The sequence below is a fragment of the Parasteatoda tepidariorum genome, chromosome 6, assembly GCF_043381705.1.
Source record: "Parasteatoda tepidariorum isolate YZ-2023 chromosome 6, CAS_Ptep_4.0, whole genome shotgun sequence".
NCBI classification, from domain to species: domain Eukaryota; kingdom Metazoa; phylum Arthropoda; class Arachnida; order Araneae; family Theridiidae; genus Parasteatoda; species Parasteatoda tepidariorum.
The window spans coordinates 25,307,099-25,321,813 of NC_092209.1; the positions used below are offsets into that span (position 1 = coordinate 25,307,099).

The window sequence follows — 14,715 nt, forward strand, 5'->3', positions numbered from 1 at the left end:
AGTGTGCTTAATGGTTAATCCGGCCTTGTCCCATATACATTTACAGAGATGACAACTTGCTCTCCTTTGTATAAAAATATTTTTCAGTGGTAACGAAATTTAAGTTCTTTTTTGTTTTGTATTTTACATTGTAAGTACTACATATCGAAAATCAAAGTATGTATCACATAAAATACAACTTCGATCATTACTGTAATCTCTTGGTGACTTTTATAAAAAGTAAGCGTAATCATTTTTGAAGTTATACTTCTTATGCGACTTCCAACAAGGTTGCGTTAAACGTTTAACGCTACACTTTTATTGGCCGCTAAATCACGTGGTAGGATCCAGTTTTCCCTGATTCATTTCCATATTGTTTTAGTTCTCACTAGTATAAAAATTAAAAAAGTCTTAAAAGTATTGTTTTTCTTTAAATATTTTAGTTTGATTTGATACACATATAATTTAATAGCGTAGTATTTCATATTTTATTCTGCAACGTTTACTATTTTATTCACTACCCATATATTTAAACTTCTGCAGAAAGTACAGCAATTAGCATCTCTGTATTTAATAAGATAGGCAAAATCATACCCTCCAACTTATGAGGATTTTGAAAATAATTCTTTCTAGTGGTAGCGAACCAAAGTAGAAATTTTTAAAGCAAATGGATCTCTCATAAAACTTTTATCAGAACTTAAGAATCTAGCCATATGGCCTGCACTTTTATAAGTAATAGTGGACAAGTTACGCTAAAATTAAATTTTTTTAAATATTAAGACATTAATTTTGCTACCGTCTGAAAAGAAGATTTTTGAAACTACGGAAATTCCGTAGCAGTTGGAGGGTATGCAAAATTATGTCTATGGACATCAATTTCAACTATTACGGATTTTTAGTAATTTCAAGAATATTTTTCCTAGTGGTAGCAAAAGTCAGGTAATTAATTAGGAATAGTAAATTAGTTAGTAATAGTAAATGGGCTAGTAAAGTAGAATTTGAAAGAATTTTGATCACTATTACCTATAAATAATTTAAACGCATCTATAAGTGAGCAGTTTAATGTATATATTCTTCATTTCTGTTAAAAATTTTACAAATTTATACTAGTTTTAAAAGTTGCGATTTAGTTCAATACCTCTAGAAAAAAACATTTTGCGAAAATCTCGAAGTTTGCAAAGTATGTCTCATAGTACATATTTAGCTCTTCGGTGTCATTCACTTGTTTTCTAGATTGTGATTTGAAATCGGATCAAAATGCTTGTATTAAAATTTTAATCATACCATGTGACTTACCAGATTAAAAACTTCATTCACTTCAGAAATATATAATTAGTAAATAACAGTCGACATGTTTTAAGAATAGGCGCCAATTTTCAAGATTTGAAAGACGTGAATGAGAAGTGATTGCGCGTGAAAAGTGATCAAATTACTTCTGCTTCTTCTCACTCACGTCTGGCAAGTCTTGAAAATGGGCACCTAATTTTGAAGAGCTTGAAACATGTCGACTGTTATTTGCTATTTATATGTTTCTGGAGTGAATGAAGTTTTTTTTATCAGGTAATGTCTGAACTCTTCTGTTTCTTGGGATTATTTATCTCATACCCTATAACGGTTTTAGGATTCTGTTCGATATGAAGATTGGAAATCTCAACTATATCCCAATTTATTAGAGACACTGGAGTACTTTTCTTCCGTGGTTCCCACACCGGAGTTCCTCATCACACACCTGTCGTCCTTACAGCCAAGATTTTACAGTATCAGCTCAGCCCCCGAATACCACCCTGGTCACATACACCTGACTGTAGCCGTTGTAGTTTACAGGACTCAAAGTAAGCCTAATTTTCTCTCAATATATTTGTAAGTGTGCATGAAGAACTTGATTGCATTCTAAGCAACTAATATTTTCTATTTTTTTTCTATTTTAAAACCATCGTTGAACAGCCGACCCAATTTTTGAATTTATGACTACTAATGCTCAACTCCGTAGCCTTGTAATTTTGAACCCAATCCAGAAGACATGAAAACTCCTGGATCAAGTATTGGGAGAAATTTGTCCTCGTGGAGAACTTTTTGATGGAACTAACCCGCATTTGCGTTACATGGAAAGTATGACCGCGAGAACCTCCCAAGGTTAGCCTGAGGGCAAGGGGACTCTAGCCCATGATCCGTCAAAAACTGAGGATATTTCACGTCAGCACTGTGGTCGGTGCAAGCCGGATGCGGAATTCGTATCAATCAGCTCATCGCCGGGATAGAACTCGGTTCACCTCATTGGCAGGCGAACGCTCTATCCCCTGAGCCATCGTGTCTCAAGCAACTAATATTTATTTATTTATATCCGTCGTTGAACAGCCAACCCAATTTTGGGTTTACGACTACTAATGTTCAACTCCGTAGCCTCGTAATGTCGAACCAATCCAGAAGACAAGGAAACTGCTGAATCAGTACCCCCAGAGGTATTGATTTGTTATGGAACATGGAGAACTTTGCGACTCGACAGATTTAAATTGCATCAGTCACCATTTACTACACCATTGTCTTCGGCTGGCTGGGATCGAACCCACGAACTCTTGGGCATGGGCCCAATGCCCTACCAACCAGGCTCTTCCGGCCTAAGCAACTATTATTATAGTGGTCTTGGTTCGAGCACTAGCAAAGTGGTTCCAGAGAACGGAATAGCTACTGGCCTCACCGATTCGAACAATAATTATTCCACTGGTTCGAACATCAGTAAGGCTGTTCTAAAGCACAGAATTGCAAATGGCCTTCACTATGGGATAAATGTTTAAATAGTTTAATCTTATTTAAATAACTTTTAAGTATCTTTTTTGCCTCCTCTCTTTCGCTTTCTCACACACACACAAACTTCCTTCTTTTTTTCGGGGTTATATTTCCGTTAAACTTTTCGTAAAAATAATCAAAACACCTTCTGAGTATAATATAAGATAATATTTACATGTGACGCTCCATATAATATTTACCATATAATATTTACAGGTGACGCTCAACATTATGGAGTTTGCTCAAATTACTTAGAGTCTTTACCAATAGGATCGGAAACAGCGTGCTTTGTTAGAAGGTGAGGTTTTTTGCATACTCTTAATGAAGTTCCTTGTAACAAAATAATTCTTAACCCCTTGGGGACGGGTGATTCAAAAATGCATTCGTACAAAATCAGGATGTAATTAAATAAGAAACGGTAGCTTAAATGCAGGCATTGCTAATTTTACAGACGAACTTTAATTACTGTTAGTTTATTCATATATATAATCAATGTTAGTTCAAAGTATAACTAAGTAATTTTATTTTGAACAAAATGGTGAGTTATATAAATCAAACAATTATAACCCCGCCCACAAATAAACTGCTAAGTAATTACTTTGATTACCAGTTTTATCTTTTTACCCTGGTTGATACGGTTTTTTTGCTGTCACGTATTTGTGACAGTCGGCGCGAAAGGGTTAAATTTCATATTCTAATAGATAGTGTATTTATTTTAATAAATCACAACCCATAATTATAAATGCCTTTCTATCCTTCACACTTTATTTTATACCCACAGGAGATAAAACGTTAATATCACAAAATTTCGTAAAAGCAAATGCACCCTAATAACGACCATAACATCCTAAACATCTTAAACATCCTAAAAACAAACGCAACGACATCAACATTAATTTAAAGCAGTTCTCAGATATTTGCAAAAGTTTGTATTTGATCTGAACTGCGTGAATTCACATTATACGTTAAAAAGATAAATACCCCATGTTCACCTGATCTTGTCAGTTTAGATATGTTTACCTTCTATTCTTGGCAAAATAATTTAAATAACAAAAAAGTTAAACTGGGGAGCATTTTTTTTCCTGTTTATAAGAATTTTTAGCAAATCTTAGATATTTTCGTATTGCGGATTTAAAATCTTCGAACAGTTTCTTACTACAAGCTGCAGTTTTTTTAAATGTCATTTGTAGCTTATTTTTTGTCGAAACATACAAGTTTTAAAACATAATCTATTACAGGGGGTCACGTAAACGATGCGACGGACTTATATGGGAGTTCAAACAAATTATCAGGATTAAAATTGCATAAAAACCCTCGGCCGGAAATGTCATACACCGCTGGAGGCGCTGCCTGATTATGAATTGTTTCATGTGCTTCTGAGCTTCTCATAAAAGTGGAGCGCTTCTAACGGCGTGCGACCACATTTTCCAGTATTAGTTCTTTCAGTTTAGATCAGCAATTTTACTGCTGATAATGTCCTCTGACTCTTTCAGAAGTTTGTTGCAAAATTTGCTCTGTTATATACAACATTTTTAGGTTTACACATTTCGGCAAAAATAGGCTAAAATTGTGATTTAAAAAAAAACACTCTGTAGCCAAATTCAAACTTTTGAATAAATACAAAAATAGTTTGTTCAAAAATATAGTCATTCTGTAAAATAAATGAAAACCCTATTTATTGCTTCCTTTGAAGTAAAGCTACGCAGTTTCGATACAAAAAAGAAATTCAAATATAAGTAACATGTTAAAAGACAATTATAGGAAATAATGGAAAGTATGGGGTGTTCCAAAATTGTCACAATTTCGACAGAAAACGCAATCCTGGCGCATACGCTATCTTGTGTCAAATTTTTCAAACATCATTTTGCATAAATGTGAATGCGTTTCGTTAATGCGACACTCAATTTTCTTCTTCTAGTCGTAACTGGTTATAGGCTTGTTGGCTGGTACTGCTTGGTAAACATCAATACACCCCTAAAAACATATTGTGAATGCCCGCAATATGTTTTGCATGACGATTACATTTGTTGCCGGCGCCATGCTTTAAAATTTAACATGATAAATTTAATTGCTAAGATTTTTTTGCATTTTTATTTACAATTGCTTTATTATAACCGTCGTTGAACAGCTGACAAAATAGTTTTTGGGCTTACGACAACTAAAGTTCATCTTCATGGCCTTGTAATTTTGAACCCAATGCAAAAGACAAGGGAACTCCTGTATAAAGCATAGGGAAGGATTTGCTTTCGTGGAGGACTTTTTGATGGAACTAGCCCGCATTTGCGTTACAAGGAGAGGAAGACCACGAGAACCTCCCACGGTTAGCCTGACGGCAGTTGGACCCTAACCCATGATCCATCTACCACTGCGGATATTTCACGTCAGCACTGTGGACAGTGCAAGATGGATGCGGAATTCGTATCGATCAGCCATTGCTGGGATTCGAACCCGGTTCACTTCATTAGAAGGCAAACGCTCTATCCCCTGAGCCATCGCAGCTCAAGTTCTTTTTTTGTGTAAATTTTGTGTATTGATACAAGTGGTTCCAAATCGAACTTTTAATCTTCTGATCTTTTTTCTAGTGCTCCAAATTTCCGCTTATCAGATAACTGTAGAGTGCCAATTATCATGGTTGGTCCCGGAACAGGAATAGCTCCTTTTAGAAGCTTTTGGCAGCAGAGATACATTGACATCAATGCCACTTCTGGTAAATATATGTCTCCATTTATGCAATATTTGAACGACCTAGGACGATAAAATGACAATCCACGTTTTCAATTTTCTTCGGCGAGTATTTTTAATGAAAAATACCACCATTTACTTAAAGACAATTACGTGTTTTCGTGCATTGCGTTAATATATAATAAAAACCTCGAAAACACGTAAAACAATTATCAGAAAAAAATATTAAGAAATATTTTGAACTAAAAACGTCACCTTCGGAAAAAATGTGGTTTACCACTATATTTGCTCAAGCTCATTATTTCATAATAATAAAGTATACCCTCCAACAGTTACGGAATTTCTGTAGTTTTTTAAACATTTGTCTCTTATGGTAGCAAGTGTAGTCCATTAATATTTTAATGAATTAAAAAGAATAGTTTTGTACAAAACTATATTTAACTTAATTAACACATAAATGAAAGGTCAAGTAGACAAATATTTATAATCTTAGGGCCTGTTAAAAGTTCAAGAATAATTCGATCTGTTTTAGGTCTATCAGATGTAGTACATCTCCCCTGGAAATATTACTTCGCAGAAAATGTAAATGTTGAAGGGTATGTAATAAAGCAAATTTTAGTAATTCAAGAATGTTTGTTTATGTTCTGAAATTGTCTAGTGATATAAGTTTGGAAAAGTATTTCAAACATGAGATTTGAAGCTCTTCCCTTTTCTGTGAGAAAGCCAATTGGAGGTTTTAAGATCTTTCCTTTTCAATTGCTGCATCGAACTTACACTTTTTAAAGAAAATATATATATATATATATATGTATATATTCTTTGCCTGAGATTTCACCATTTAGAAATCTCCTCTATTGATATTGGGATAATATTGAAAAATTATAATAATGGTGTTAAAATAAAGATAATACTTAGAGTAGTGCAGATTTTACTTTACTTTATTTCATAACCGGCGGGGAACAGCCGATCCAATTCTGAGTTTACGACTATCAAAGTTCAACTCCTTAGCCTTGTAATTTTAATCCAAAATGGGAACTCCTGGATCAAGTATTTAATATTGTAACCGTCATTGAACAGCTGACCCAATTTTTGCGTTTACGACGACTACTAATGTTCAACTCCGTAGCCTTGTAATTTTGAACCCAATCCAGAAGACAGGGGACCTTTTGGATCAAGTATAGGGAGAAATTTTGCCTTCGTGGAAGACTTTTTGACGGAACTAACTCACGTTTGCGTTACATGGAGAGGAAAACCTCTCACTGTTAGCCTGACGGTAAGGGGTCCCTAACCATGATCCGTTTAACAATGATGATTATTTACCGCAGCGATGTGGTCAGTGTTAGCCGTGTGCAGGAATGCCGATTGCTCCGCTTGGATAAAAAGTTTTTTATATAAAAGGTAGAAACCTAAACTCTAAATTTTTGAAACAAATGAAAGGATTCACCACAAGATGTCTGCAATTAAAAGACATCCGAACCAATATTTTTGGGTTTACGACTATTAATGTTCGTAGCCTTGTAATTTTGAACCTGATCCAGAACCCCTGGATCAAGTTTAGGGAGAAATTTGTCTTCGTCAAGGACTTTCTGATGAAACTAATCCGAATTTGCGTTACATGGAGAGGAAAAATCCCACGATTAGCCTGATGACTCTAACCCATGATCCGTCTACCACTGAGGATATTTTACGTCAGCATTGTAGCCGGCGCAATCTGAATTCGTTTCAACCAGCCATCTCTGGGATTCGAACCCGGTTCACCTCATTGGAAGGCAAACGCTCTATCCCCAGAGCCGTCACGGCTCCCTTTGTTATATATACATATTTTTTTAATAACCGTCGTTGAACAGCCGACCCAAATTGTATGGGTTTGCGACTACTAATGTTCAACTCCGTAGCCTTGAAATTTTGAACCCAATCCCGAAGACAAGGGAACTCCTGGATCGAGTATCGGGAGAAATTTTGCCTTCGTTGAGGACTTTTTGAGGAAACTAACCCGCAGATGCGTTACATAGAGAAGAAGACCACGAGAACATCCCATGGTTAGACTGATGGCAAGGAGACTTTAACTCATGATCCGTGTACCACTGAGGATATTTCACTTCAGCACTGTGGTCGATGCAAGCCGGATGCGGAATTCGTCTCGACTGGGATTCGAACCCGGTTCGCCTGATTGGAATGTGAACGCTTTATCCCCTGAGCCATCGCGGCTCAGGGGATATTATTATATTATTAATATATTATTAATTTTCAACTTCTCTTTTATATTGTTTTAGGTGGAGATTCGACGAAACGTTTCGGAAACATGACTCTATTAATTGGGTGCCGCCACCCAAAGGCAGAATTGCACCAAGAGGAAACTCAACAAATGAAAGAATGTGGTGTACTAGCAAATGTGCATTCAGCTTACTCTCGAGTTCCTGGTAAACCAAAAGTAAGAATAAATAGAATCAAATAATATTATATGATGACATCAAGATTCTATTATGTAACTAATAAATAATGTGTGTAACCGATTAAAAAAAACATATTCTATTATCACCAAATAGTTGCAAATTCTGCTTAAAAAAGAAATCGGTTCTCTTCCGTTAAAAAGAGCCGTTGGCAATGGTTAAAGTTTTTCGCCAAATCAAACACTAAACAAAATAATCAATCAATAATAATCACTGTCTTTTATTTCTAATAATGTGATTAATCATAGGATGTAAGAGCCATTGTCCGGTTAACCCTATACTGATGTTATGTGCAACTGCCCAGTTTACATTCGTCCAGTATGTCATACGCTGATGTTTTTTTTTTTTTTAGATTAAGTTCCTGTATCCGACATATCCTACACTGATGCTTTGTTAAGGTTTAGTACTACTGACCCGTAAACTTTGCACTGTTGTTTTTTAAGTGATTCACTTTTATAAAATTAGTTATGCATTGTGGTATTGTGTGTTCCTAGTCACCGCTTGTAATCCATATTTTAAGAATCTATGCCAAAAAAAGGAATAAAAAATATACAAATTCTAGTCGTAAACTAATATTTAAGCTAAGAAGAAAACAAAAATCCTGTCAGAACATGGAAAATCATTATTGAGAAAGGCAGGGTTAAAAACATCAAAACCAGTTTGGTTGATGGAGGAAATTTGGAGGTGCTTCAATTAATCGCTTTTGACTTTTTCTCAGCTCCTCCCGGCAATCAAATGAGATTATCTTTTTTTATAATCAGGCTTTCCTCAATGATTAAACAAGTTTTGAAACATTTTGTGTAAGTCTTAAGTTACGAAATCTTGTGAGTATATTTTTTTACTTCAGATTTTATTAGGATTAAAAAATATAAATGATAAGGACGGCAATAACGGAACACCCTGTAAAGTTTAACCAATCATTTACAGCGTTATGTGCAACACATTTTGAGAGAGTCTGCTGAGAAAGTGTACAAAGAAGTAATTCAAGAACGAGGACATTTCTATGTGTGTGGTGACGTCAGTATGGCAGAGGACGTCAATCAGACGCTGAGAGTGATCATTCAAGAGCTTGGACAAATGAATCCGGCTGCAGTAGATAACGTCATTAAGCGTTTACAGGTAATATATATTCTACAAATATTAAAGAAATAAATCACTAATTTACTAACGCCTACAAGATATAAATCATTTTTTCATTCACGCATAACAAGAAATAAATCAATTCTTGATTTCAAGAAATTAATATTCTAAATAAAAATGAATCGATATAGAATCGTCCTTAAACATGCTACAGTTGAAGACAAAAATGTATATCTGAACAATTTTTTATGGAAAAATTTACAGAGCTTTCATTAAAACCTTGATTTCTTTAGGTGGAGAGCTCTCATTGCTATCTTGTATCAGTCTGCCCAATGCTATCTTGCATCTGTCTGCCTAAGATTATCTTGTATCAGTCAACTCAAGGCTATCTTGAATCAATCTGTTCAAGACATGTATTGTATCAATCTGCCCAATAATATCTTGTATCAGTCTGCTCTAGGCTATCCTCTATCAGTCTGCCTAAGACTATCTTTTATCAGTCTACTCGAGGCTATCTTGTATCTGTCTGCTCAAGGCTATCCTCTATCAGGCTGCCTAAAGATTATCTTGAACCAGTCTGCTCAAGACATCTTTTATCAGACTTCCCAATGCATCTTGTATCTGTCTGCTCAACACTCTCTTAAACCAATCTGCCCAAGGCTGTCTTGCATCAGTCTGCCCAAGGCTGTTTTCTATCAGTTTGCCCAACGCGAACTTGTATCTCTCTGCTCAAGACTATTTTGTATCAGTCTTCCCAAGGCTATCCTCTATCAGTCTGTCTAAAGACGATCTTGTATCAGTCCACTGAAGGCTATCTTGTATCAGTCTTCCCAATGCATCTTGTATCTATCTGCTCAAATTTATCTTGTATCAGTCTGCTAAACGCTATCTTGAATCAATCTGCCCAAGGCTATATTGTTCCATCCTGCCCAAGGCTGTCTTGCATCAGTCTGCCCAAGGTTTTTTTTCTATCTGTCTGCCCAACGCGATCTTGGATCTGTATGCCCAAGACTCTTGTACCAGTCTGCCCAAGGCTGTCTTCTATCAGTCTGCTCAAGGCTATTTTGTGCCAGTCCTCTAAAGGCTGTCAATTAATTAGGACACCTTTTTCTATTTTTAATGGCAGTTTTAGGCAATTGAAACCCGTACTCAACTTATAAATTTTCATAGATGAGGTAAATTGATTTTAATTTTAATCGCTTAACTCTGCTTTGATGTTAGATTGATTTCACAACATAATTTAGACTCTCGTAATAAGCATTTGAATAAAAAAAAACATTATTATCTTTGAATAATATAAACATTATATAAGAGAAAATAAATTGTAAAAAATTCGGCAGTATTCAAGAGCCCCAATCTTTATAAGAACTCATTCATAATATTTCTGCACTAATTAAAAGACTAAGACTAAATAAGCTCTCAAAGCATGTTACTTTCAATAATAAGTGGAAAAAAATTATGCTTGAAAAAGTTGCTAATTTTAATCCCTTTTAGTATAATTTTTAATTTTATTAGTCACCAGGTTGTGCATTTTTAGTCACCAGTGGCCTAAGCATTAAAATATTATACTTTATTAGAAAGTAATTTTAAGATATTACCTTATTTCAAAATATATAATGATAAACATATTGAGTTACCGTTTTAAAATCATTAAACAGTTAGTTGAATTTATTTTATTTATTATTTATATTTTTACTTTTATATAAAATTATGTCCAACCTGTATTTGTAATTAAAAAAAAGCCATTGAAACAAAAAATTATTTTCGATTGCAAAGAAATGCTGGAAATTAGTTTTTCACACCATTGACATATAAGTTCTTTGGCAGAAAACCTTAAACGAGTTTTCATAGTAACCGAAAATTAACTAATAATTTGAAGGGAAAAAATTTAAATATGCTGCAGTTAATACCAAGCGAAATTTTCATTCTAAGTTAAATAGGATGAAATATTTTAATAATTTATTATTTTGAAAATTTATTAAATTTGATTTACAAGTCAAGTAGGAAATGTTATTTAAGTTAACACGTGGGTTAGCAAGTGAGTGGGAACAAAGGGAGAACCCCCTCTCCCTCATATCTGTCCCATTTTCTTGTATTGTCCATTTCATAAAAATATTACGTCGAATACACAGGAATGCCATTACCTTAAGTTGTTCACATTCGGAATTGAGCTTTGAGTAGAAAATAAGCGTTACTATTTAACGTATACTTAATTTAATATGAATTTAGTGACGTTTTTAATATTTAATTTTTACGTTTCTTGTTTTAAGTAGTTTTAATTTGCTTTGTTGTGGTAACACATCTAAGTTTATGGGAAAATTGTTTTGAGAGTTCGGGAAAGTTAAATCAAGCGTTTCTGTTGTTGATAGTAGAGTTATTGAGATTTGTTTTTATAAATTTACTTTAGTTAAGTCTAAGGGAATTATAATAATAAATGAAGCTATCATGACAGTGATCGTTTTAAATTAATTTGCGGATTTATGCAGGTGGCATTATTTGACTTTTTCGGTGTAATAAATTGATAATTGTCTCAGAGAAATAAATAAAGTCTTTTAAGAAAAATTGATTTATTAATTATTGAAAATGGCCATAATTCAAAAATATAAAAATAATAAAGAAAAGAAATCCCTTAAAGGGATCAAGATAAAACATTATCTTACATCTAGAATTTCAGTTAGCAATTTTTTATATTTAACGGTTGGGACTGGGTGGCCCAAAAGGGCACCCTCAGTAGCAAAAAAATTGAAATTTCAACGTGAATGAATTTGTTCCCAACGGACAGTTGGGAGCATGGGGAAGAGATCCAAGATTGGCAAATTATCGAAAGATAGCATAGCCAAAAATGAAGCCAGGTCTCCCCCCCCCCATAATCCATATAAGGTTTGAAGACATTTTGGCGATCGCGAATCGTCAACAAGACTATGAGAATTAGTGTAATTATGTAACTGAAGCATATTTGTGGTAAGAAATTAAGAATAAAAAGTTATAAATAGATTTTTGTTTTTGATTAGGCGCGACAGTAAATTAATGAGTCAACATTAGTATTGAAATATCGATAAAAAAAGAATAAAATATTTTATGTTCGCTTTTTATAAAAAATTAACTAATTGATTTCATTTAATTATAATTCGACTAATAATGATTTTAAAAAAATAAGTTCAAGAAATTAATGTAGCAATAAAGGAAACGAAGGATTTCCCTCGTTTCCTTTATTGCTGAAGAGTAGCACCTGTTAAACAACTGAGTTAATTTTACTAATAATATCAATAAAAATTGGTTTGTAATGATATCTTTACAGGAAGAAAATCGTTACCATGAGGACATCTTTGGGATTACTTTGAAGACAGCAGAAGTGACCAACAGAGGTAGAGAAGAAGCCAAAAATCGAAAGAGTACATCTTCCAGCTGAAAATACTTCCAAAACAAAACACAAAAAACTGTACATATCTTTATGTAGAAGAAATTCCTTTTTCACGACATTCCTGATAAGAGTGCTAAGAGCGATTATCATTCCGATATTTTTATCCATGTACTGAAATTATATAATGCCACCTAATGTTTTGTAAATATATTTTTAAAAAAACCTTACTATCTACCCAAACAAGAAAAGTCTCAAATATTAAAGACAAAAACTTATATAAATTGGATTAAGATTAAATTTTTAAAGGCCAAACAAGCAAGTCCCAAACATTAAAGATAAAAATTTATATAAATTGGATTAAGATTAAATTTTCAAAGGCCAAAAAAGTAAGTCCCAAATATTAAAGATAAAAATTCATATAAATTGGATTAAGATAAAATTTTTAAAGGCCAAACAAGCAAGTCCCAAACATTAAAGATGAAAATTTATATAAATTGGATTAAGATATAATTTTCAAAGGCGAAAAATAAAGATTTATTTAATTTACTCTAATATCTTTATTATAGTTAACAACAAACTTAAGTAAAAATTTAGTTTTACTTAACATTTAGATTTTTACTTAAATGCTATCAAGCAAAAAATTTATTTTAATTTGAAATTATTAGGAAAATTACTTACATAACAACTAATCCTACAAAAGAGTCCGTAAGCAGGGAGTCGGATATGAGGACTAAAAGTACATAATAGACAAAAATAATTTTCTGAGTAAAATAAAGAATTCCATTAAAAAAAATATTTTCAACGGTTTGCATGAGCCGTTGAACCGCATGTAATACGATAAGTTAGAAAAATATATTTTACGAATACAATTATTTATCCAGTTTTCTTATAAACTCACGAAAATATTAGAAGCGTGTTGGCGTGTGCAAGTAAGCCATATCACAAAACATGTCATGAAATTTAGTAATTAAATTTTATTTTATTTAAAATTCAATAACATAGCAATCTTAAGTATATTAACCAAATCGAATTCATTATCAACCTTTTTATTGTCAACTTTAAGTATCATATCAAGCTCATTTATTATTATTAACCTTATTTTAATTGACATTATAATTAATATTATATACCACAGCAATTGTTTTCTTAACCTCGGTTATAAATGCTTTCTGAAATTCATTCAAAATTCAAGTAATTTTAGTTTTCTTGTTCCAACTTTGATTGAGTTGAAGTTACAAACAAATAAAACCATCTTAACCCTTTGACGTATACTTTTTATTAAACATATTTCTCACAATTTCTTTCATTTTTTTGTTTTGTTGTTGTATTAATTTAGGGAAAGTATTTTATTTAGCTGTCTAACAATTTATGGTTATGAAATACAGCATGAAATGGTGTCTTTTTCTACGTCAAAGGTAAACACGGCTCGCTCCAAACAATAATTTTTTCACATTTGCACTTATTTGCAAGTCTTTAGATCTAAGAGAAACAGTTATTCATCAAGAAAATTGCTTTAATTTACAAAATCAATTACTGTTAAAATTTAGAATATAAATAAAAAAAATTCTAACTACTTTTTTTGAATTTTATATTTTAGTACAAATATAATGCTGATAAACTAACAGATTTTTTTAGTAGCTGATACATTGTTTTTTTTTAATTAAAAAATACTGAACTATATTTTTGCTTGTAATTCGAGCGTCAGAAGAAATATATATAAAAAGGATACCCATCTGCATCAAAGGGTTAAGAAGTTTGTTAAGTATTATTTATACAATAGGATATTTTATATTTAAAAAACGAAGAAAGTGATGTTTTGTAAAGCATTTTATAAACTATAAACAAATTTGGTTAGACAGTTTTTGATCAGAAGTGCTAATAGAGGATAAAGAATACACAAGAGACTTGAGAGAGATGGAAAAAAATTATTTTCATAATTGTCAAGAAGAAAAAAAATAACTTCATAAAATTTTACAGCTTGTAATATCAATAAAGATTTATTCCTATTGTATCTTTAAAAATATACACAATAGATTTTATGGGAATTAGATTATTACATCCGAATTTAAATTTTTTCTGAATATATTTCCCAATAAAAAGTAGTCCAGATATATATTCCTAAACTGTTTTAAGGTCTACTTAAATGTATGAAATTTTATACATATAAACTAATTTTATTTTCTTTCTCACTTGTATACATGTATATATATTGTAGGTGATTGTAAGTACTATTTTAATGTCTAAATGTCTGATGAATGTAAAACTTAAGTAGTTCAATTCTTGGACAGAGAAATTCCATTATTATCATATCAGAATAAATACTGAAGATAAACATGGATACGATTCTAAGCACACTGAATGTGTAAAATAATGGCTCAT

General features: G+C 32.6%; 1 protein-coding gene across 4 annotated transcripts in view; it reads left to right on the forward strand.

Annotated features, from left to right (window-relative positions):
- LOC107440636 (Nitric oxide synthase) overlaps positions 1 to 13,598 on the forward strand; it is a 182,790-nt gene extending 169,192 nt beyond the window's left edge. For all 4 annotated transcript variants that reach the window (XM_071182104.1, XM_071182103.1, XM_071182106.1 and 1 more), the window contains exons 21-26: positions 1,601 to 1,811; positions 2,980 to 3,061; positions 5,346 to 5,470; positions 7,719 to 7,876; positions 8,823 to 9,014; positions 12,274 to 13,598. In XM_071182104.1, coding sequence (XP_071038205.1) covers positions 1,601 to 1,811; positions 2,980 to 3,061; positions 5,346 to 5,470; positions 7,719 to 7,876; positions 8,823 to 9,014; positions 12,274 to 12,384 — 879 coding nt within the window. In that variant the 3' untranslated portion in view covers positions 12,385 to 13,598. The remainder of the gene's footprint in view (positions 1 to 1,600; positions 1,812 to 2,979; positions 3,062 to 5,345; positions 5,471 to 7,718; positions 7,877 to 8,822; positions 9,015 to 12,273) is intronic.
- The last annotated feature ends 1,117 nt before the right edge of the window (positions 13,599 to 14,715 follow it).